The 25,622-nt window shown below is 42.3% G+C and overlaps 1 protein-coding gene across 4 annotated transcripts in view; it reads right to left on the bottom strand.

The window, feature by feature from the left end:
- NPAS2 (neuronal PAS domain protein 2) overlaps positions 1–25,622 on the bottom strand; it is a 103,846-nt gene that overhangs the window by 25,677 nt on the left and 52,547 nt on the right. For all 4 annotated transcript variants that reach the window (XM_082218606.1, XM_082218607.1, XM_082218608.1 and 1 more), the window contains 6 exons: positions 14,685–14,738; positions 8,596–8,744; positions 8,195–8,286; positions 5,408–5,497; positions 4,962–5,082; positions 2,201–2,314 (listed from right to left, as the gene is read on the bottom strand). In XM_082218606.1, the coding sequence (XP_082074732.1) occupies positions 2,201–2,314; positions 4,962–5,082; positions 5,408–5,497; positions 8,195–8,286; positions 8,596–8,744; positions 14,685–14,716 (598 nt within the window). In that variant the 5' untranslated portion in view covers positions 14,717–14,738. The remainder of the gene's footprint in view (positions 1–2,200; positions 2,315–4,961; positions 5,083–5,407; positions 5,498–8,194; positions 8,287–8,595; positions 8,745–14,684; positions 14,739–25,622) is intronic.

Here is a 25,622-nt window from a genome sequence, read left to right as displayed (position 1 = left end):
CCATTTGAGCTAATATCATCAACTTTTTAAACATTACTCCTAGAATATATTCAGGCAAACAACTGAAGTGAAATAGTTGGAAGTTGGAAGTAATTAAACAAATTATTACTTTCATTATTATATTGCCACAAAGCAGCCTTTTAGTGCATACTAGAAATACAAAGCTGTGTATGAACACACAGTGTTGAGGTAGTGGGGCAGGGATATGGAATATGATATTTACGCCACTTACGCTCTAACCCTATAACAATCCTTTTTAATAAAGCACAGCTCCTCAGTATGCCACTGTGAATTGGTTCTGGTTTACAAAACAGTTGCCTCTGGTTATTTGTAAATTGCTTGGCATGTGTTTTCTTTTTAATGCTGTCTGCATAGCTACCTCTTTTATATTTTTCTGAAGTAACTGGGATGTCTCAGACCATATATGCATACCTGTAACTTTCCTTCCTTAATTTTAAAATATTATCTCAGCAATTGGTGGGTGCAAACTGCTAAGCACTAGAAAGAAGACAGAATTATTTGGATCCAGACAGAGAGATGTCCCCCTGTCCCTCTCTCTCTCTCTCTATCTCTCTCTGTGTGTGTGTGTGTGTGTGTGTGTGTGTGTAAGGAGCTTTCCATAGATGTTGCCAATGAGAGATGCTGGTGCCAACACACACATCTCCATTCTGAAGCTCATCCAATGCCTACTGAACTGGCATGGGAATAAGGGTGCCTCTGGGTCGCAAGGTGTTACCAGTTGCTCAATACTACAGCTGGATTGTGAAGAATTGTACAGAGACAATAGGCAAGAAGAAGAAGAAAATGCATGAAAGTGAGCAACAGGGACAGCTCATCCTAATAGTACCATGCCCTGCTAGGCTGCAATCCCCTACCTTTATAGCTCCAGCTTCTTATGGCTACGCAAACATTACGCTAAAGAGAGGGAAATCACTATAAACTATCCTAAAGTGCAGGTTAATAAGGAATTTTTGCAAAGTTAATCTAGCTTGCAGTAAAGAATACTTTGATAGGATGGAATTTTTTACTTGCTACGTAAACTATAACTGACCAAGGCAAGGGACCGAATCCTGCATAGTATAGAACTTCCAACACTGCAATTCTATGTTTCTATGATGCCCATTGACAGAGGAGCTGAAACCATTCCTAGCTGAACGCAGCAACATTTTAAATTCTCCCAATGGGCCTTTCTAGAGAATGCTTAGCCTCACCTTAGACTTTGTGCTAACATTCACTTTCAGCGACATTAGAGAAATATCTCGTGCAATGGAGTGCGCATTCAAGTGTGGAAAGGAAAGACTGGCTGTGGGGAAGAAAGATATGCTATTGCTGGCTTTTAAAAATGTGGCTAGCTGCATGCTCCAGCTTAAGATAAGGGGAATGAATAATTTCCAGGCCATTAAAAAGAACCCCAAATAAAGCTAAATAAAATGGTTGAGCACTGCTGTGGTTCTTCCGTAACCAATATAGTGTCCTCCAGATGTTGAGTTCATCTCTCATCATCCCTGAGCACAGACCATGCTAGCTGGGGCTGATAGGACTTGGAGTCCCTCAACATCTGGAGGGCACAGTGTTGGCTACGTCTGCAGTGGATGATCAGCTTTGCTGCTGTTTGGTGAAAGAAAACAAATCTTCGGATAAGTGCTCCTGCACAGCGGCTACATGTGAACATGCAGTACCAAGAGAATTTTAAAATTAAACAACAACCACCAAAATGGCCCAGGCGCAGGTTGGGGGAATTGTGTTGCTCACCACTAGTTATAACACAGGAAATAAGAAATGCCTCTGACACCTGTGCAACCATATTACTACGCACAACACACTAGCAATTAATGTGCTATGTGGAAGGACTACTTCGTTTTACTAGAATGAAAATGTTACGACTATATTCCACGGAAATGTTACGAACTTGCAACAGAGGCGGATCTCTGTCACATTCATTACACAAGAAAATGGATCAAGTGCTCTGGGTTTGCTTAGAACTGCAGCTTTGCAGTCTAGTCATAAGCACATTTACTCATAAGTAAATCCCACCTAGTTCAATGCTTGGTATTGTGGTCTAAGCAACTCGTTGTTGTCATTCTGTCTGAAATTGCTCTGTTAATGTTGGAAATGCGCATGCACCCACACAGAGAACGCTCAACCCCCTATATACATTTATTTAGTCACTGGTTATAGTTACAGAATAGCTGAGACTTACCATGACTGTAAGACAGAAAGTTCCCTACAAATTTTATATATTCGTATGTTGGATATTCCTTTGGGTTCAGACTTCCCCTCAGAAGATGACAGCAAAATTCCAAATCTTCGTCAGCTGGAATTTTTAAAAAACACATGTCAAGAAAGACACAATAAATATTATTTGTAAACTAAATGCAACGAGATTCACATAATGAGGCAAACGGAAGAACCACAATGAATTCAACAATGCTGTCTGTAGTCACAAAGGCCCACAGTCCGCTGGATGAATCTTTGCATAAACCTAGGCTGCTCAGAACTATAAATAGGTATTTCTCATGCATACTTAAAGCCAGGGATTGAGTTTAACTCTTAATCCCATTTTTCAGTACCATTCCATGAAATAAATCACGCAAGCTTAATATATATATATGACTGCAAGCAATCCAGTGCAAAAAATCAACTCCCACTGCAATTTTTATTGTCATCTCTTTTCCTTTTCCTTCATAACAAAATTATTCTTTATTTATTCTGAAAAAAATCTTTTTTAATTAAAACAGTTTTTTTAGGGGACAGCTGTACTGGTACGCTGCAGCAAAAGGAAGAAGAGTATCTTGTGGCACCATGCATCTGATGATGTAGGTTGTAGACTATGGAATCTTATACAGTGGTGCCTCGCAAGACGAAATTAATTCGTTCCGCAAGTTTTTTCTTCTTGCGAGTTTTTCGTCTTGCGATGCACGGTTTCCCATAGGAATGCATTGAAAATCAATTAATGCGTTCCTATGGAAACCGCCTTCAGACCAGGTCCGGGGACAGTCTGTCCCCCGACCTCTTCCGAAGGCTGGGGGGGGGGACAAGGGCTTTTCTTCCCACCCCCAGCATTTTAAAAAACCCCGGGACAGCGGAGGACTTCTCCGCTGTCCGGGGCGATCTTAAAATGCTGGCGGGCGGCATTTTAAAATTGCCCGGGACAGCGGAGGACTTCTCCGCTGTCCGGGGCGATGTAAAAGCCCCTGGGAAGGCAGGCAGGGGGGACAAAGACTTTTGCCCCCCGCCCGCCTTCAGAAGAGGTCCTGGACCTCTTCTGAAGACGGGCAGGGGGCGAAAGTCTTTGCTCCCCACTGCCTGCCTTCCAAAGCCGTCCGGGACAGCGGAGAAACGTGCTGCCTTTCTCCGCTCTCCCGGGAAGGCAGGCAGGGGGGAGCAAAGACTTTCGCCCCCTGCCCATCTTCAGAAGAGGTCCTGGACCTCTTCTGAAGGCGGGCGGTGGGCGAAAGTCTTTGCTCCCCCCCCCGCCTGCCTTCAAAAGCTGTCCGCGATAGCGGGAAGCGCTTCCCTGCTATCCCGGACTGCTTTTAAAATGCTGGCGGTGGGGAGAAAAGCCTTTCGGCCCCCGCCGGCCTTCCTGGACCTCTTCTGAAGGCCGAAGGGGGGGAAAGGCTTTGCTCCCCACCACCAGCATTTAAAAGAGGTCCCCGGAGATTTCCCAATGGGCTTTCTTCTTGCGAAGCAAGCCCATAGGGAAATTCGTCTTGTGAAGCGCCTCCAAAACAGAAAACCCTTTCGTCTTGCGGGTTTTCCATCTTGCGAGGCATTCGTCTTGCGGGGTACCACTGTTCCATTATGATTTTGCTAGTCTTTAAAACAGGTTAACCATAGATAGTATTGATTAAAATGAATCTATCTTATTAACTAGTAATCCCTGATCCTTCTCCCATGCCTGCCCTTTTAATAGTTCAAAGCACTGTGATTTTAAAATCAATATGTAAAAAATTCTACAAGTTCTCATGTGTAATAATAAAAATAATAATTTATGAACAGATGACTACAACAGGATCTGATTAAAGTCTCCTTATATGTATATCCAACTAAAATAACACTTTTCCTTAAGATTCAACAATGTATTATTAACATAGCTGCGAACAGTCCCATTTTTTAGTACAATAAGCGTGATTATTATAGATTTTAAATTGCATAGAAGAATAATTCTCTATAGACTGGTTCCCTTAGCTTCAAAATGAAAAATATAATACATGAACTATCCTTTCCCAAAAACATATGTAATGTCATGGCCAGCAAAGCATTTTTTCAAGTGTACTGTACAGACCCTTAAGAGATAAATAAATCTTAGAGCCGATGGGTGGGATCCAACTAATATGTCAGGGCAAGGATTTATCCTTCTGCAGCAGAACTTCCCCTCCTCTCCTCTCCTTGTGCACCCCCTAAATCTGTTCTAGTGATTCCTGCAACAATCCACAGCAGATCTGAGCAGGGTGAGGGGCACACACTGGGGAGGGAGGAGGTGGGGAAAGCTCTGTTGCACTAGCATAAATCCTTGCACTGACTAAACCTATTAGTTGGATACTATTAAAGGTAAAGGGACCCCTGACTATTAGGTCCAGTCGTGGCCAGCTCTGGGGTTTCAGCACTCATCTCGCTTTATTGGCTGAGGGAGCTGGCATACAGCTTCCGGGTCATGTGGCCAGCATGACTAAGCCGCTTCTGACAAACCAGAGCAGCGCATGGAAACGCTGTTTACCTTCCCGCTGGAGCGGTATCTATTTATCTACTTGCACTTTGACGTGCTTTCAAACTGCTAGGTAGGCAGGAACAGGGACCGAGCAATGGGAGCTCACTCCATCGCGGGGATTTGAACCGCCGACCTTCTGATCAGCAAGTCCTGGGCTCTGTGGTTTAACCCACAGCACCACCCACGTCCCTGGATACTATTACTGCCCTGTTAATTTTTGTCCCATGAATGCAGTAGAAGTAATACTCACATTTTAAGTACTCTGATGAGACAGTATCCATCAGTAGCATGTGAGATGATAATATTTTATAAATGTCTGAATGTTCTTGCTCTGGGAGGAAATTCAACAGGTTCTGATCCATCACGTCAGACTGCAAGTAACAAAAGTGTCCATTACAGAAATGACCAAAATATGGTATTCCTATTCTTTGCCATCACTTCACAATTAAAAAAATAAATAAAAGCAAATCTACAAAAACCATGCAGTGCATTTTGGCCTGAAAATCCCATGGAACTCAGGAGAGCTCCTTTCTGAGTAGGTAGGTATAATAAGTCTGCATTCTTAATTCTCAAATGTTATGTTAGGCATGCAGTTCCAGGATTTTACATTAGCTGTACTCACAGCCAGACCCCTTTGTTGCGTGCGAGGAACCCTCATTGAGAGATCCTCAATATGGAACCACAAGAGCTACTCACGGGTAAATGTCCAAGAAGAGGTGTGATACTGTCAGAAACATACACAATGCTTCCATCTGTTGTAACAGCTATTACAAATCCATCTAATGCCTGGTAGAAAGAAGAAGAAAGAAATAGAATGGGTGGGAGTATTGTTAGGTGAAAACTGGGGGTTCACACCTTTCAGCTGAATCATTTTACACAGAATATTTCCTTATTTCAACTTTGTAGCTCCACAGAAGCTCTCGGAGATCAGACAGAATTTGTTTTGTCTCCTAAGAGCCTGGGTTTAATTGCCCTTCAGCACTTGAAGCTGTTGCAAATGGAGCTGGTCTGTCTGGTCGCACAGCTACACACTTGACTCTCAAGAAAAGAAATACGTTGAAGAAAAGTTAAGGGAAAGGGTGCTATTCATACTAAGAACCAATTGAAATTTTATCACTGGTAGCTTTATCGTTCTCCCCTCCTCTTTTTTCCTTACCTCTGTGTTCCAAATTTATTTATTTATTTGCATTTTTAAACTGCTTCTGCCACTACCACAACTAAACCCTTAACTTTAAAAAATATATAAAGAAAAAATTCCAGTCAGAATCTGTGGAATGCACAAAAGTGGCCCAAGAAATTAATTTAATGCAGCCTCTGGACACTTACTGCCTGTATTTGTAGAGTATTTGTAGAGCTCCTCATTACAGCTAAAGAGTGTCTCATTACATCATTTACTCATTCCCTAATTCACTATAACAAAAAAAATCTATGTAACAACTTAGGGCTCCTTCCTCAACCACCCAGCAGGACAGTCAACACCTTTCTTCTTTTGTATCACTTTTTTCCAAGTTTTTTTTTTTTTTTTTTTGCAGCCGTAAATGCTCACTTCTCCGAGAACTGAAGGTGAGATGCCTTTGACAGCTACATTAATTAAGCTCATGGTCCACATTTGGCTAGAACACATTTTTCTACTCTTGAAATACTTAAATCTTGAGAAGAAAGAATCCTCCAGAGATAGCTGTCTTGAGCTCGTTACAGTGGAGATTTGTTTGAGTAAATGGTTTATTTATCTTTAATACATTATACATTTTGCAGATGGGTTCTCATTAGGATTTTATGGAAGAATCTGATCAATGTATCCAAACATGAGACTATTTTTACTTCTTTGTTTGCAAACAGTTCGTGCAACAGAAGGATGGCCCACTTTTCTGCAAAAACTCTGCTGAAACTGCCTCGTTTGTACGAAAGCAAGCTGGTTACAGCTGTGAGCCAAGCTGTGAGCCAAGCAGAACTTCAGCAGGTGAAGCCTTTTTTTGCCAAACAAACATAGTGATGGAGAAAATTTGCTTAAACACAGAAGAGCAATTCCAGAAAACGTTAGCAACTAATATCATCGTAAGAGAATTCAAGGCAATTCAGTTCACTGCTATCAATACACTCATACCCCAGGATGGAACATTCAGTTTTATAATTTCACTTGGGTTTCATATGTAGACCACACAACAAGGGCTGGCTCAGGACTGCAGTATCTCAAGAACCGCCTCTCCCCATATGAACTGACCTAGACCCTATGATTGTCAGCTGAGGCCCTTCTTCATGTGCTTCCTCCGAAAGAGGTCTGGAGGGCAGCAACATGAGAACGGGCCTCTTCTGCGGTAGCTCCCCGCTTGTGGAATGCCCTGGGAGGCTCATATCTTTGTTACATATCTTTAGGCACCAGGCAAAAACATTCCTCTTCAACCAGGCCTTTGGCTAATTGATCCATCTATGGCCTTTTATACCGGTTGGAGATATTGCTTTTATTTGTTATTTTTGGGTTGTTATATTGTAAACTGCCCTGTGATTCTCGGATAAAGAGAGTATAGAAATTAAACAAGCAAGCAAATAAACAGTATTGCAGGATTTTCCCTGAGGCATCTCAGGCTTGAAAAAGACATTCTCTGAACATCTACTCTGTATCTAACAATAGGCCTTCAGACATTTTGATATTAAAACGCTACTGGGTTGTGTCCAGATAGCCATGCTTAGACTGGACCCGTTGAAAATGTGGCACCTATGTGAATCTGTAACAGAACCCACCACCTCAATTTATTAACGGAATGTCGATTATAAGACGACTAGTCTAATGTGTAAGGCATTTTGGAACACAAAATTGTTGCGTGCGTGCTACATTGAAAATGCTCCTCTTCCTCGTATGGAAATATAAAGTACATGCCAATAAGCATGCGGTATAGCGTTCCAAGCTTTGAATTTTTATTTTCAACATTAAATTACATCAGATGAGGTAGTGAGGTCACTGTTGCTTACCGGGAAGGAAAGGGGCAAGGCGGCAGGGAGGTCAGAGTAGTGCTTCCTTTGGTGCACTGATCTCTCTACATCTTTGTACCTCAACCTCTCCTTCTTATTAAGCAGCAGTGACACTGCAACACTTCACCAGGTGAGCTCCTTTTGAATTTTTCCCTACACTCACTTTCCAGTTAGTGGGCTTGCCTATTATTATCATTATCCATCCTTCACCAGAAGATCCCAGGTTCGTTCAGAGTTGTATGCACACAACGTTAAAACAAAATTTTAACTATTAAAAAACAATAATTTTGCAACAGCCAGCTTGTGTTTGCTTGCCAGGAAGGCAATCAAGCAATGAGCATGGGCATAAGTCATCACAAGCAATAAGCTGTGGTTTTGATTCCCTCTCCTCTCTTGCTGAGCTCTATCGACCTATAGAACTACATGTGAAAATTATATGGCTTGCAGGGCTGTAGCCACAGTTTACATTGGAAGAACACACACGTTCACAACTTTGCAAAAATTGAGTTTTTTCACCTCTAACATCAGCTGGGTAAATTCTTCGTTGCTGAGAAAGGAAGGCTTCCATTCCTGCTGAGTGTTACAAATCTCTGTTTGTGTCGAGAATTCTAAACAAATGAAAACATTTCTGTTATATATCTACCAATACGTTATCCAACAGGGCGGGGGGGGGGGCAAACTGGAACTTTCTTAGGCAAAAAAGAAGAAGAAGAAGAAGAAAGAACACAACTTCTGTTAATAGTTCTAGATGGTTGTAAGTCTGTGGAAAGACCCATTGGAGGAACTATATAATTTCAGAAATGGACAGTCATCTATCTTGGAAAACTTCGACCATGAAATTTTGACTGTTTGAAGAAGCCTCACCATTACCCAGGACAGTAATTGGATGAATAAGTGGGCATGGCTGTGTTACCTACCATTGTGTTTCTGAAGAAAGCCAATGACTTTTTCAAGTACTGTAGTTTTGTCCATTTTGCGGGTGTTTCCTGGAAGCATTGAGCTGAGCTCCTTGATAAGAATATTGAACTGGTCACGTCTCTTCTTCTCAGACTTGTTACGTGAAGCCCTACAAACAGGAGAAAACTATTAATAGACACACACAGAGAGAGAGCGTGGTTATTCAAAATTATTTCTCATTATGGTGCATCACTAAGAAAAGCAAAGAAAGCTGACATAAAACAAGAGTTCTTTATGTAATTTTATATTCATTTTTACAACAATTAAGATTTTCTAAAGCTATGCTGTCTTTTCTCAGGGATCACAAAAGGAAATACAAGGAAAAGATAAACTTGGGGAGCAGCCCAAACCCAAGAACCACAAGGATGAGGGAGGTTTGGAATAAGCGGATCTCTGGCTGAGCCTACGTTCCTTACCCCATCTCAACCACAGGTACACTGGTCTAGGTTCTCCATCCTCAGCCAGCTCAACCTGAAGCAAGTTCCAAAAAAAAGAGGGGTGGCAGGAGGAGACCATTCCTGTTCCAAACTCTGTTCAGCTGTTACATGACATAGCAACCCACTGGCAAAAAGAGTGGTACAAGTCAAACTCTATTTTAGAGACCTGTTTTCTTGTCTGCCAGGCTCAGGCTAGCTCCACTGTTGGTAGCCCCACTCCTGAACAGAGCTCAGAAAGAATGAATTACACTGGCATAATTTACCCCAGCATAAATTATACTGGCTTCCTATAGTTTGGATTGCTCTACAAATTTGGACGCTACACTAGATTGACGCTAAATAATATTATTGCCAAAGTTGCTCGACCACCACATTCAGTGGCTAACACAGGGGTCAGCAAACTTTTTCAGCAGGGGGCCGGTCCACTGTTCCTCAGACCTTGTGGGGGGCCGGACTATATGGGTGTGTGTGTGAATGAATTCCTATGCCCCACAAATAAATAAAAGGACACATTCTACTCATGTAAAAACACGCTGATTCCTGGACCGTCCGCGGGCCAGTTTTAGAAGGCGATTGGGCCGGATCCGGCCCCTGGGCCTTAGTTTGCCTACCCATGGGCTAACACGACCAAACCTCATACCACTTTTTAAACTTGGGAGTGTTAGGTGAGGTCTGAAGTTCACCCGCCCGCCAACGGTCCCCCCAAAACGGTACTTCTGTCTTGTCAGGATTCAACAAGATAGGGTGTGCTATCCTGCACAAGAAGTATTTCCAGTAAGAAAGAATGGCAAATGGGTGTTTCTTGTTTATTTGATTACTACAAGAGAAAAGAAAAGGCTCAGGTCCATGCGTTAATAATAAGCATGAATAAAGAAAGCTGAATTCAAGTTCCTATATCTAGTTGTATCATTTATGCCCAATCTTGCTTGTCGACTCTAAGGGAATGCATTTATTCACCCCATATTCGGCACATATTCAGCACACTCTTGTTTTCATATGGAATAGTGGGCTTCTGTGTCTTGAAAACACATAGATTAGAAAAAAGACAGTTGATCTAAGCAGCAGAATAGCATGACCTATATTAGTAGAGGAAAGCTGCAGGGAACAAAGAAACTAAAAAAGAGATGATGCTAAATCAAATAGTGGCCAGACTAGAAATTCTTTCATTAAAGAAAAGCATCATGGTGAAAACTAAACCAGATGCAATCTAAGGCTCTGTAGAAGCCAATTAATCTCCTGTTTTCACAAAAATGAGAAAGTATCCAGGAAGAGAGAGAAAACTACTAGCAAACAGCTGCTGTGAAACTCCAGATGCCAGTCAGATCTGACAGTTATTACAGCCTTTCATTTCAACAATCTTTTACACTTCCTCGGGCACCCCAAATGAGATGATAGCCATCTCCTTTGTGTGGATTTACCAGTGTTGTTGTTGTACCAGCATGTAATACTTGTGCCAGTTTCAGGCATAATATAAAATATGTAATGTCCCTCTGATACAGAGAGCATTTTCTGTGTCCCTAGCTTTTAATTCCCCCCCCTCTGGTCTGTCCCTGACCAGAACATAGTTATTTTACCTAGTATAGCATTCTAATGCATCTTCCTTCAGTACAGAAGAGCTCACCTAAGTTTTCTCCCCATAAGAGATGAATCACCTCTTAAACAATACTTGTTTATTACATTTGTCTTGGCTGTTGTATATTGTTGCTGTAAGCAACTTTCTGAAAACCTTTATGCTAGAGCAGCCCCAGCCTTCTCCTGTCTCCCACCTAGGGCTTAAAACTCAATCCCCATTAAAATATTAGATGCCCTCCTACAAAGTTTTGTCTCTACCTATTGGAAAGAGTGGAGGAAAGACTAAGGGCACATCCAGACTTTCGCTATTTTGCTGGTGGGATTCAGTCATATCTGCAATATAGGAGGCAATAACACGGACTTACATAACAGGAGGGTTGAAAGGACTGCACTTATATAATGCATGTGCAGTGTATTGACCCCCCCCCGCCCCGAAAGTGCTATACAAATGTTACGTATGACGATGCTGTATGAAGATGTTTGATTTTTTTACTGCTCCTTTTTTCCAGAACAATCCTAAGACATCTTGCACTATTTACTATATACACTGGGCCCAGGAGGCGATTTCTCACCCTACCGCCCATACAGGAAAGATGTCTCACTGCAGCAGATAAGGCCCTGTGGTGTCAGACTGCTGCCAGCAACTCCTGGCCAGTTGCCCAGGAACGTACAAAGACAAGGAAATGTTTCTTACCGTCCGTTTTTTATGCAGTAGTTACAGAGAGAGGCTATAGAACCCAGCCCCTTGGATAACGGCGTTGTCCTGAGTAAATCTCTACCCCGCCCCCCCCGTCTCTCCCACTTCCTCATTTGTCAATCGAATCATCTCTCCTACAGGTGCTGATAAGTGCCCTTTGTCTTTGAGCTCTTTGCTCTCCTACTTTCAAGGCTCTCTGGGTTCTGGGAGATGGTGGGTCTGGAATGCTTTCTAAAGGCACACTCTGTCAGATGTCGCCGCCCTGGTGCTTCCTCCTCCTCCTCCTCCTCTCCCATTATTTCCCAGCTTTTCCCCTCATCTGCCTCTGAGCTGGGACCTCCCTCAAACCCCTGTTGCAAATCTAAACTGTCTCCCTCTTCCTCCTCCCTGGAAGGGTCAAGCTGGGGAGACGGTCTCCACCACTCCTCCTCTGCCCAGTCCCTGACATCTGGCTTCTTAGAAATGTAAACGCTTCAGCGACTCACAAAGCCACCCTTTTTGCTCTGGTGGCCAAAAAGAACAGAAAGAAGACCTTGGACAAAATAGCATTGAACTGTAAGGGAGACACAAAGATCTAAATAGAGACTATTATCTGTGGCGTGACATACCTTTACGTGTACCAGTATTTATTTTTGATTCAGATTAGTCATGGCCACTGGAAGTTATTTGGATTGGTACTGCAGAACACTCCTAACCACTTATATCTGTACTGTTGAAGGGGGTTAGGAAGAGGTGGAGGTGCCCCTTCCTTCGCCAGGCTCTGCCACCAGGAGTGTCCCCCCCCCGCACCTGCCAAGAGTGCCACAGAGCAAAGGCTACTGCTGGTGGTGTTCCTGCCACAGTAGCCACCACAAGGCCCTGGGGTATCACAGTGGCAGGCACAAAGCAGGGCTAGTAAAGGATCTGCTGGAGTGGATCCTGAGTAGTCGGGGCAGCAAAAAAAGTGGAAAATAAGGGCCACCCAGCCAGCTTCCATCCTGGCCAGGCACAAGCAGTGGGGATTTAAGATACAGTGGTGGGTCCACAGCTCTGTTCCTGTCCGCTGTTAACGGACAGGATTGCTTTCTCAATTCCACAGTGCCTGACGTAGTCTATTGCAGGGAAGATAGTTTACCGTATTTTTCGCTCTATAACACGCAGATTTTTTCTCCTAAAAAGGAAGGGGAAATGTCTGTGCGTGTTATGGAGCGAATGTGTGGTCCCTGGAGCCGAAAAATGAGGCAAAAATCAAACCGCGCTTCAGGGAGAAGGGAGCTCCGTGAGAGAGGAAGTGGCAGCTTTCCTGCATTCTGCCTCAGGGTCTTACTGCCCGCCCTCTCTGTTTCGTTACTGTGTTTGCTCAAACGGAACAAAGAGCAGGGGAAGCCCCTCCCCTCCAGGCAAGTAGAGGGGAAAGCAGAGCGTCCGTCCTTCTATCCTCTCCCTGCTCCGGAGGAACAATGTTTGTGAAGGGAAGAGAGATTACAGGTTCGGCTTAAAATTCTGATTTGACTTCCTGCTTTTTGTTTTTGGAGACACACAGCATTCAAATATGCTTTCTTCCATTTAAAGAGGGAGAGAGAGAGAGAGAGAGCACACGCTGGCTGGCTTGTGTGGGTGGGTGGGGGGAAACTTTTGCCTTCCTTTCCTCACATTATAGCCCTCTCCTGCATTCTTAGCCTTCTGTGTTTTTCCTTCCCTCCCCACTTAAAATGTGGTTACAAAGCATGGATCCACATGGATCCTCAGGATCTTTGCATTGGGTCACCCCAAATTCACCATCAGAGCACACAGCATGTCCATGGCTACAGCCTGCCCCCCCCCAAAAAAAAATCACGCACCCACTGTTGCCTGGGGCTGCAATGGTGCAAAAACGTGGTTACAAAGCATGGATCCACATGGATCCTCAGGATCTTTGCATTGGGTCAGCCAAAATTCACCATCAGAGCACATAGCATGTCCATGGCTACAGCCTGTCCCCCCCCAAAAAAAAAAATCACGCACCCACTGTTGCCTGGGGCTGCAATGGTGCAAAAACGTGGTTACAAAGCATGGATCCACATGGATCCTCAGGATCTTTGCATTGGGTCATCCAAAATTCACCATCAGAGCACATAGCATGTCCATGGCTACAGCCTGTCCCCCCCCCAAAAAAAAAAATCACGCACCCACTGTTGCCTGGGGCTGCAATGGTGCAAAAACATGGTTACAAAGCATGGATCCACATGGATCCTCAGGATCTTTGCATTGGGTCAGCCAAAATTCCCCATCAGAGCACATAGCATGTCCATGGCTACAGCCTGTCCCCCCTCCCAAAAAAAAATCACGCACCCACTGTTGCCTGGGGCTGCAATGGTGCAAAAACGTGGTTACAAAGCATGGATCCACATGGATCCTCAGGATCTTTGCATTGGGTCAGCCAAAATTCACCATCAGAGCACATAGCATGTCCATGGCTACAGCCTGTCCCCCCCCCAAAAAAAAAAATCACGTACCCACTGTTGCCTGGGGCTGCAATGGTGCAAAAACATGGTTACAAAGCATGGATCCACATGGATCCTCAGGATCTTTGCATTGGGTCAGCCAAAATTCCCCATCAGAGCACATAGCATGTCCATGGCTACAGCCTGCCCCCCCCCAAAAAATCACGCACCCACTGTTGCCTGGGGCTGCAATGGTGCAAAAACGTGGTTACAAAGCATGGATCCACAGGGATTCTCAGGATTTTTGCATTGGGTCACCCCAAATTCACCATCAGATCACATGTCTGTGGCCACAGCATGAAGCACAAAAATGATACGTCCACTGTTTCATTCAGAATATTTTTTCCCTTGTTTTCCTCCTCTAAAAACGATGTGCGTGTTATGGTCAGGTGCGTGTTATAGAGCGAAAAATACGGTAATCTGTTTTAAAATAAGCACCTGCATCCCATTTACCCTGTACTGTTTTTCAGGTAATTAAGACACAGATAACCTGCCTTTTAACATTTTCCTTTGTTGGTTCTTGTAGGTGCTTTTAAAGTACTAGAAAGATGTGTTTCATGTGAAGCACGAACATTGCCCGCGGGTGTCTCTGTTTCACTTCAGATTCTAGTCTCTCTTAAGGGAACCAAGTGCAGCATTTGACATGGGAAGGGCTTCCCATGGCCCTTTGCTTTTAAAGAACGGCAAGAAGACTCGCGTGTTTTGTGATTCAGCTGTTTTTCATGTTGCGCCAGGTTTTATTGTCTCCTTAGCTTGGTCAAATGAGAAAGAGAGACAGAGAGAGTAAAATAGCTTTGTTATGCATTAAAATTAGGCTCTCATGAAGCTGACAATTCCCAGTATTGAAGGAAAAGGAGATGAAGAGGGGAGAGGGTACTCACCTCTTTGCCCTGTCTTTTTCATCCTCATCCATTAGATTGTCTAAGCAGCTTTTCCTGTTGAAAGAATTCAGGGTAGCTTTAGCACATGTTTCCACTAGATTTCTAGAAAGGTTAGGTTTCAAACAGAATCATTGTTGCTTCACTTAATTCATCACGACACCTAAATGTATTTTAAGCCAGTGATTCATCATTCTCTCTGCTTGTTTTGGCCAACATTGGACTGCAATCCTCTGCAAGCGAACAGGGTGCAGAGGGACTCCACATCGGCATCTTGAAGCATTCCCAACAGCTGGCTTGTTCTCAAGGGTCCCAACACAAAAGCTGCTTGCAACACAGCAGCAGTAAGGCCACCTGAGCACCAGGGAAGAACAAGCTCCTGGTTAACTTAAGGTGAGATGCTGGGGAGCCTTGGCTTCCCAAAACTGGCAGTGAAAGACTCCAGTGTGCTTGAAACAAGCTTATCTAATTAAAGAAAAACTGTTCAAATCTCTCCCAAGTACAACTAATGACTTGTCGACACTTCCACTCGCCCCGTGTCCAGAAACCACGAACATGATTCAGCGGTTTTCTGATTTACCTGCACCATCTAGGCAATGCTCTAAGAAGTTTCCCATTTGGTCTGCTCATTTCCCCGGGAAAAGCTGCTCTTTAGCGTTAAATCAGAATAAATGGCAATCTGGGAGAAAACCAGAATTGCTGTTTACTCCAATTGAGCACTAAAAAGCAGAGTGGGGGAAGCAGTGGAAGTGTGGATAAGCCCTAAGACAAGCTAGAAATAGTGTTTCATACCAGCCTGGAATTTACTATTACTATTATTATTATTATTACCCCGCCCATCTAGCTCGGTTTCCCCAGCCACTCTGGGCGGCTCCCAATAGAATATTTAAAACACGATAAATACATCCACCATAACTGCTATTGTTTTGAGCTATTAAATGACCACTGTACTCTCCCTGAATATTTTTCAGTAGCAAATCAAGCTGTTGCCTATCCCTTATCAGTGATGCAAAATTAAGCCCTGAGTTAGAAGAAGCAGAAGAAGAACAAGAACAAGAAGAAGGAGAAATCTGATTGTCTGCTTACTTACACCTTCATGCCCAATAGTTTTGGGAACTCTCTCTCAAATAAAGTTATAGTGCTAAATCTATGAACGGATACTTCTGTTGCAAACAAGCCCTGTACAAATGGGTTGCTTCAGCTGTCCAAGATAACCCTCTGTGCTAAACTTTACATACGGCATAGGGAAAAAAGAGAGAACAAATTTAAACGAACATTCATCGGTGAAGACTGCCATCTGCACAACTCAAAAGAACTCTTTGGTGTGTGCCCGTTCCCTCCTCCCAGCAATGGTAAACAGGATTAGCCTTCTGAACGCAAAACAGGAAAAAGTAGGTCACTTCGGCAACACTGTTCCATGTGATAAATTGATGATGCGATTGTAATGGTCTGCTCACAGTCATCTCTCTCTTTCTCAGCTGACTGCAGTTAACTGAAGGACCATACAAAGATACGTCATAGAAGGTTTGATAAAGGTTGCATGCGCTCCATACATTCATGAGCTTGTAATTCAAGTGGCACCTGGTGTTCTGATTTAAAATAAACAAATAAAAACAAGCATGTGCTACATAACCGCTGAGGAAATTTTACGGGCAAAGTTTGGTAAAAGGTTGAGAAATGGGAGGACTTTCCATGTTCATAATGTGGGTCCTGCTGGTTCCTGGTTGTCTTCTGGAGCTCCACTTGTTGGCAAAACAGTGCATATCCTTTCATTCTGCCCTACCTTATGAAAGAAGCAAACCCAAATAAACTGAATTGTGGGCATGGGATCAACCACGTGTTAGGATTACAGCATTTTCTGGGCATGATGGAATAACCATGACCAAATTCAAGAGAACAACTCTGCTTAATACATGGCTATTTTCCAAGGCTGTCTACACATTACCTGCTTAAAACACAGCTAGATTTTTATTTTTCTCTGTTTGGTTTGAAACTGGTTTGGGGGGGGGGGTGTTTGCATCAAAACACAGTATTTCCTATCAAACTACAGCATAGAAACAGAATAGGTATGGATTGTGACTAATGTTGTATGTACACCGCTTCCCAAACCAGTAGTGGAAACACACTGGATGCAGAGCCAAAGAGGAACATCCCCATGCTGGAAGCCACCATTATTTAGTTAAATAAAAATGGGGACTCAGATACCTGAACTAAACTATTCTGCAGCCCTAGGCAAGACCATCTGGATTAGTCAGGTAATTTACGCTACTGAGCCCAAGTATAATAGATTCAAACAATCTCCAATACATTGACAAAACCTTTGTTTTGCCACCTATTCATGCACAAACAGTCACAACATTTTGAGAGGAGTAGAGCCAATTTGGAAATGAACTCATTGTGCTCAATTAAAAAAGAAACCTTTCCTCAAATAAAGTAAATTTTAAATGGTTCTTCAAGTTTGCAGCAGGAGCTGGCTGTGGATGGAGCTAATTGGCTAGCAGCCATGATTTCACCAAAATAACTCATCATAAATCCCCAGAATAGTTTTGAATATTTTTTTAAAAAAGGTTTCCCATTTCCCTAAAAAAAGAAATCTACAAATGAATAAATAAAAGTACTTGCAGTGCTTAAAAAAATATACAAAAAAGCAGTAACCCACTTGAAGCATGGGAGAAGGGCATGGCTGATAGCTATAACAGCACTAGGTTCACTGATAGGTATGCCTCCCATTTTAATTGTGAAATGGAGCAGAAGGTGGTTACGCTGAAGAAACTGCTGTGAACTCTCCCTCTCTCTCCTTAATATTACATCTGTCTTTGCCCTATCTTATCCCTGTTTGAGTTTCATAATTGCGTGCTGCTGGGTTCTTGGTTTCTAGAACAAATGCCACACTGTAAATCGCCCAAGAGGGGTTTGGCTGAAAGTTTACACCCAACAGTAATGCATTTCATGTACTGGAAAATGGTGGCTGGCAATTTGGTAGTGAGCAGCAGAATAAAAACGGGAAGTGATTTTTAGAGTCCTCTTAAAAACTGTACAAAAATATGAAAAGGCACAGTTAGGTACTTTTGTTTCAATTAACTCTGGTGCATAACAATGCAAGAGACATTGCCAGTGGGTTGTGGATTGATATTAACTTCTGTTGCTAGGTTAATAAAATTATAATGTGGCACTTTGTACATACAAAGGGCACCCGTCTTAAAATAACTGCTTGAAGCTGAAAGCAGTTGACATGACATGAATAACTCCCACAACTGCCCTGTAGATTTCTGTACACTTTCTGAATCATCAGTACAGTAGTGATGATTTGTAGATATAATACAGACTGTGGGAGCTAGTTCTGTAGTTCTGTAGATGCAACGTAAGGTCTGACTATACTGCAAAAAGAAAAGCGAATATGAAGTTTGGATTATGAAAAGGAGAAGAAAAGAGAAGAGAGATTTATTTATGTGCCACCCTATAACTGTTATAGTTGTTCTCAGGAAGGCTTAGAGGATGAAAACAGTAAAATGAATAATATAATACAATGTGATACATGCTTAAAATTAAGCTCCAGATCAAAGACTGGGGAAGCATACGAGCAAAAGCAGGTTTCGTAAGGGTTCAGGAAGAGTTGAAATGCCTGGGGAAATAAAAACGTGCTTGCTTGGCACCGAAAGAACATCTGAGCAGTCAGCAGGCAGTTTTCTTCAGAGGGCAATGGATAACTAGATGCCACTACCAAAAAGCACCTTGCACTAGTAAACAACTGCCATATCTCCATCAGGTGAAAACACTGAGAGTATTAATAATACCTGGAGAAGTATCAGTGACGTGGAACGGTTATTTGGATCAACTCCATCAGCCCTATCCAGCGTAGTCAATGGTCAGGGATTATGAGATCTGTGGTCAAACAACACCTGGAGGGCTAACCCTGATTTAGTTGATCCCTGATCTACTACCCCAGAGTTAGACTGGCCCTCCTCCCCACCCACAAACCAACACTCACCCTCTCTTTAGGCATCTGCCCTCTGACCCTTCTTGATCTGAGACAAAAGCAAGCTCCACCCAGGCCTCTACCAATCTGATCATCACTTCTAGAAGGAACCAGGGGAACTCCCAATATTGACTAGTTGATCCCATCCAATGGCTACAAAACACAGAGGGTGGGAAGCAATTGTGGAAAACTAAGAAAGAGTTTATTGATGATGCAGTTGTAATGAACTGAACTGATAACACAAACTATGAGTGAGGACACTGGAAGTCTTGACTGCATACAAAATAGCTATATTCCAGAAGGCAAAACCCTAGCCTGCAATTCTCTCACATGATGAAGGTGCCTATGAGTTACTTCAAACTTTTTGCTGTATCACTCCTTCTTCTCTCCTTTCAGGCTGATATAAGCGATCTCATTGTCTCTTCTCTGTATATTTCTAATGTCAAACAAGCCAGTAGAGTATAATATCTACCTATTGATCCCATTTCCTGTTATATTCATGTTCCACCCTCATAAATTCCTTAAGTCACATGTGAGGACAGGTGGGCAAGTGGGCATGGTTTGCAGAAAAGTGTCTTGTGGGCCAAACTGGGTCCTGTACAGGGCTGACCTAGGCTACATTGCTTGTCTGCAGCTTGCTCTTACAACAATTCATTTGTCCCAGTATGCAAGAAGGAGAAACACACACAGTGGAAATGGTATTCATTATGGACTAAAGGCAGAGTTTTTTAAACTGTGGTTGCCAACCTTGGCACCAAGAAATCTCACCGTGGTCACAATTGGACCCGCGCCAGTAGCAAAATGTGCCTGGGGAATTTCAAACACTGTTCATGGCGTCTCTTGTGGATTTATTTTTAACCGCATTTCAGTTGCTTATTTCATGATTTATATTGCATTACAATTTGAATTCTATGAAATGCAAACTGCAAAACAATAACATACAAGCATTAAAGTAAGTATTAAAAACATGTAATTTCTGAAAGCGCATACCTGTAACTTTTGGTAGCAAAGCACTTCACACTTGCATATTGTAAGCATGCCATCAAACTCCTGACACAGCTGGAGATACTGATTATCTCAAGGTAACGCAAGATATGTTGTGACATGCATTTCATTTGATAGATAACTGGGATAGTCATTATGGGTCTATAAACAAACACTGCAGAAAGGAAATGACCTGTCTTTGTAGACATGCCAGTAATGTCATGGAATGTGCATATCATTCCATGTTTTTTGCTGATAGAATGAGAAAGATTTCTCTTCTCCTAGAAAGAGTGTGTACAGGTGGTTTAGTAGCTGTTCCAGTTCTCCCGTCATTCATTAAGTAATTTGTCTACTGAGCTCTGTCTACAGAAATATCATCCCTCTGCAACCAAGCATACCAATGGCTTGTTTGGAATTGCAACATAGTGCTGATGGTGTTTATGTGACCAAATGAGAAATAAAAACTGAGGCATGTAAGTTTTGTGGCTGTGTGGAAGGCCAAAGAAGGTGAGTCATGTTATCATGTAGTCCCACAAAGGTTGAAGACAAAAGAGTAATCCTGAGGTTGCAAATTTAAAAACTCACACACACCCTCAGTTTATGATGAAACAAATATTTGGCAACTATGTCTCACATTACACCCTTCTTAAACTTGTAAATATTTTTTATCACTGTACTGATTTCAAGTAGGAATGGGAAGAATATTGTTTCAACGCTTGTAAGAATACAAAAACCAAAATGTAGCTGTCTCAAAAGTCACACTTCTACAAATGTTGCCATATGGTTTTCCAACCAGAATGCATATAGCACAGGAAAACCAATGCATGTATTAATGAAAATAATACAGTGGTGCCTCGCAAGACGAAATTAATCTGTTCCGCGAGTCTCTTCGTCTCGCAGTTTTTTCGTCTTGCGAAGCACGGCTATTAGCGGCTTAGCGGCTATTAACGGCTTAGTGGCTATTAACGGCTTAGCGGCTTTAAGAAAAAGGAAACAAACTTACAAGAACTCGCAAGACGTTTCGTCTTGCGAAGCAAGCCCATAGGGAAATTCGTCTTGCGGAACGACTCAAAAAACGGAAAACTCTTTCGTCTTGCGAGGCATTCGTCTTGCGAGGTACCACTGTATACAAAAGTTCAGGTTGGGGGGAAATGCATGCAAAAATGTGTATCTTAAGCAGAATTTCAAACAAAAACTTGTACATTACGGGAAGAAGAATATGAAACTGCTGACTAATTTTCATGAGGACTTTTTTCAAAGTGCAAACTGATGTAGGAACCGAACTCAAGATTAGACAAATGAGAAGTTTGAGAGAGAGACCGAAATTTGCAGATTCCTCTATCCCTAATTCTAATCTAAATTATTAGACAATAGGATTTTATCCAGCACTAACAATTACTAAATGCTGTACACAGATTAAAAGCAAGACAATTCATGTCCACAGGCTTAAAGTGTAAAAGACACAAGACAAAAAGCATACTCAGGAGTAGACCCATTGAAAGCAACGGGCATAACTGGCTGAAGTCCATTAATTTCAGTTGGTCTGCTCTGAGTGTGACTGAACTGGATATCACCCTAATTCTTCGCAAAACTCTTCTGCAAAAGGCAGATAAGAAGAGGGGGGCACATGAATAACAGCAGTACTGGCTCATTCAGGGTGATGGGTTCAACCTTGTCTACACCTAGAAAAATAACACGAAAGTCCTGCCCTAGATATTCTCTCACAAACTGCTGAAATGTGTGAACTAAGGCTATCAAGGCAACGCCTTACGGTTCCACGTAAGTGCCTTTAAAACAAACAAATAAAGCTGTGTACTAAAGTAGGCATAATAAAAGTTGCCACAATGACATATATCATCTTCTAGATGGCATTTTCAGCAATGCACTTTTTCATGCAACAGTAAGTTTGCATTGTCCCAAAGTAACTGCGAGTGAGAATGTGCAGTGACCTGCTTTAGTGGAACCACATTATCTGCCAGGATCAAATGGGATGATGAGACTCTTAAGTATAGTATATTTATTCCTTATTCGTCTGTAAACAGCAGCAGAAAATGAATTTGTAAGAGCCGTTCTATCAGACCTGCAATGTTTCCCTATTCTCTCAAACTTATCTCACTTACTACTAATTATCATTATTATTATTTATTTGTACCATACCCATCTGACTGGGTTGCATACAGCAGAAGGAAGCATTTGTTTTCTCAGAGACAGGTTGGTGTCATCACTGTGCAGGAAAAGGTTATTGTGTCTACCATAAAATTGGCTTTATATAGCTATACAAATCTCTGGGTTTTGCTCTGTGTTCACTTGTGAAATGTCTAATTAATCTTCAACTTCATAATTGGGCCAAACTCCAGATGAACAAAAATTGAGGCCCAACTATTGTTTTGTAGATTAATAAGATTTTGGATGTTTGGAAGGTTCTTTTATTATTATAAACCACCCTTTTAACCACCCTATTTTTAGTTTGAAATATCTCAGGTCTATGTCCCAAAGCAGAGAGCCCCGAATAAAGTATGAAATAGTGCAGAGGCATTGCCAAAACTAATATTTCTGTAGAAAAACGTCAGGTTCAATGGAAGAAGTGGTTTTCCCTACAACTCAGAAGTATTTTTATTACTACAAAGAGATCATCTGTCAAGACAGTAATTAAGGTTCCTTAAAAATCATATCGGGAATTCCTGTGGTGTGTTCTTCTCCTCTGGGATGCTTCCCTATTATCCTCAGAATTACTGTCAGAATTAAAGACTGATTTGCTCTGAAGTTATTATCCCAGGTACAGAAAAATACACGGGACATGCTTATATCCAAATACTTAATCTACTTGCAGGACTGAGTTTACAGAAAAGAACCATGAGTCTCACAACAGGTGGCAATCATGAATATGGTATCCATATCTGGCAGCCTTCAGAAAGACTATGTATTCTGACTTAATATTTGCACCCCCCATACTACCTACGTATAAAATGCTGCTGGCGAGGGTCCCTGTTGGTGGCAGCCCACAGTAAGCTTTCAAACAGGGCATTCTGGGGTCAGGAGGGGCTGAGCCAGCCCAGAATCCACTGGATGCCAGGACAGCCCCACTGGTCTCATGCAACAAGATCAGGCCCAATTAGCAGACTAACTCCGGGCTGGCACAGCAATTTCCCTGCTTTCCGCCTTGTGCTCTAGCCAGCATGAGCAGCAGAACTCTGGATGAGGCCACGGTGGTCCCATTGCTGCCCGGCTGGGGTATTGGATTGCAGCTCAAATCTCAAACCATCAGAGAGTGAACTTTTGTTGACAGCATTTTTCTTGACAGAAAGACGGCTACAAACGAATTTTACAAATGGCTTGCAAAACACATGGCAGGGGATTATGAACAATTGTATCTTGTGTTAAAAGCATGTGCAGACTGGTCACCCACCCACTGGGATTCAGCGTGCTGGAGGCGTGTCAGAGGAAGGCTATGGATCTGCCACCTCATTGCCCAGACATGTTCCTCCAATGACCCTGAATTATACCAGCCCTAGAGCTGGTGTTGTTGATTCCCAGTCAGGGGAAACCATGGAAGGGGAAAACGCTCCGGCAGAAAACAGGGCTTGGGGTTTGCTAACAGATCGACCACGGAACCACCACCTCAGGTTACAATTGCCTTGAAAAAGTAATAAAATTTATCCAGCAAATAAAAATTGCCCAGGTTTTCTGCCGCTTTATTTATTAATATGCAGCAAAATCCACAGCTATCACCAAGCGGTTCAAATAAATGCTCTCTAGGGTGAACAGTAAGAATAGGGTGTTTCTTTTCACAGTTTGCACTCTAATAAATATTATAAGGGCAAGCTAAATAATATCCTGTATAGGGACACACATTTGTCATTGTACTTTAACTTTTACAGTACATGTCTACTCATAACTAAGTCCCACTGAGCTCAATGGGGCATACTCCCAGGTAAGTAGGTAAAAGATTGTAACTGGGAATGTCTTTTAGTTTTAAACTAGCACATAGTTTTATATACAGTGGTACCTCGGGTTACATACGCTTCAGGTTACAGACTCTGCTAACCCAGAAATATTACCTCGGGTTAAGAACTTTGCTTCAGGATGAGAACAGAAATCGTGCCGCAGCAGCACTGGGAGGCCCCATTAGTTAAAGTGGTGCTTCAGGTTAAGAACGGACCTCTGGAACGAATTAAGTACTTAACCCGAAGTACCACTGAATATATATTATAGATCACATTCCCATTTATGCATTGCCTCTTTTTTCAGATTGTGTTTTCTACAGAGCAATTACATTTGTTGTGAGACATACAGTGGTACCTTGGGTTAAGAACTTAATTCGTTCTGGAGGTCCGTTCTTAACCTGAAACTGTTCTTAACCTGAAGCACCACTTTAGCTAATGGGGCCTCCCGCTGCTGCTGTGCCACCGCCGCACGATTTCTGTTCTCACCCTGAAGCAAAGTTCTTAACCCAAGGTACTATTTCTGGGTTAGTGGAGTCTGTAACCTGAAGCGTATGTAACCCAAGGTACCACTGTACTATCTATAAGGTTGGGGAAGAAAAGAGGGGGGTAGAGTGGTAAAACTTATGTTCTTTTAGTGTATGTGTGGGGTTTTGTGTCAGCATCACTTGGGTAGGTTCTCATTCACTTGTTATATTTCCTTGGTAGTGAGAGAGGTTGGGGGGTCTAGGGCATGGTTGGTTGTCTTTAGTTGGCTGCAGTGAGATTGGGGAGGGAGTCAAGTTAGCCATATTGATTTGTATGCTGTGGGTGGATTCTTGTTGTCTTGTTGGGCTGTGTATGTGATAAAAGGGGAGCCATATCGGAGTGAAGGTGTCCTCTTCTATTTGTTCCCATTCCAGCTTCAGTCTATTGGTTAGCTTTTCCAGTAAGGTTGTTTCACACACAATTTGATACCAGTGGTCCATGTTTACTCCTGACAAGTCTCTCCATTGTCTAGCTAGGATGCTTCTGGCTGCTGAGAGGAGCTGGGTTATGAGCTCTTTATTCTGCGAGTGGGAATTATTATCTTGACGGTTTTCGGATGAACATTATTGAGATATATCATTGCAGCTTATCCATGAACTCTACACTATGAATTTTCATAAGACTGGCATGAATTTGTTAAAGAAGTAATTATGAAAACGGAAAGCATTAAACCTCTGTAACTTCAACACTTTCAAGGAAGAAATATTGTTAATGCTAGTCTATAGAAACGCACTCCTATTCGAGGAGCAACTACTATTAACCTCTAAGGATATAAAAGGTCCAATTATAAAATATATCTACTTTTCTTAATTTAAATTACTCATCATATAATTGTATATACATAAGTGGGAATGTGATCTATAATATATTTATTTCTAAATGGAAATGGATATGGAAGAATTAAACCCATCAGACTAGTCAAGAAGCAGTGTGCAGCAAGGTCAATTCCATTGCTAAGATCATAAACAAAAAGGTGAGCAGAGGGATGGCCTTTTGTAAAATCTTGCAGTCTCCCACAAAATCCCACCCCCCCTTCTTCTGAACTAAAAAAAGTTTACTTTTTAGCTCAGTCCTATTAAAAAATCCCCACCTACTCCCAACGAAATACAGATCCTTCCAAGCAGCCTGTGCAGATGCTTTTTGTAATACATCACAAAAGAAACATGACTCAGCATTACACAGAAACTGGCCCTTCATTTGCATATTTATTTATATAATACTTAAAGCAGCTTAAAAATGAACAGCTCAAGTGTGTTTCTATGCAGACACAAAACGAACTAAATACATATCTGTTATTCCGTTTTAGATCCAAGGTAAAACTTTTCCTTTTACAAAGAACAGGGAAACAAGGAGATTCTTGCCCCCTTCAGATTTTTTACCAGTGTACGGTGGTACCTCGGGTTAAGTACTTAATTCGTTCCGGAGGTCCGCTCTTAACCTGAAACTGTTATTAACCTGAAGCACCACTTTAGCTAATGGGGCCTCCTGCTGCTGCCGCACCGCCAGAGCACG

The sequence above is a fragment of the Podarcis vaucheri genome, assembly GCF_965113315.1.
Source record: "Podarcis vaucheri genome assembly, chromosome: 4".
Taxonomy (NCBI): domain Eukaryota; kingdom Metazoa; phylum Chordata; class Lepidosauria; order Squamata; family Lacertidae; genus Podarcis; species Podarcis vaucheri.
The sequence above is the reverse complement of the archived record's forward strand: the minus strand, read 5'-3'. Positions and strand labels throughout refer to the sequence as shown.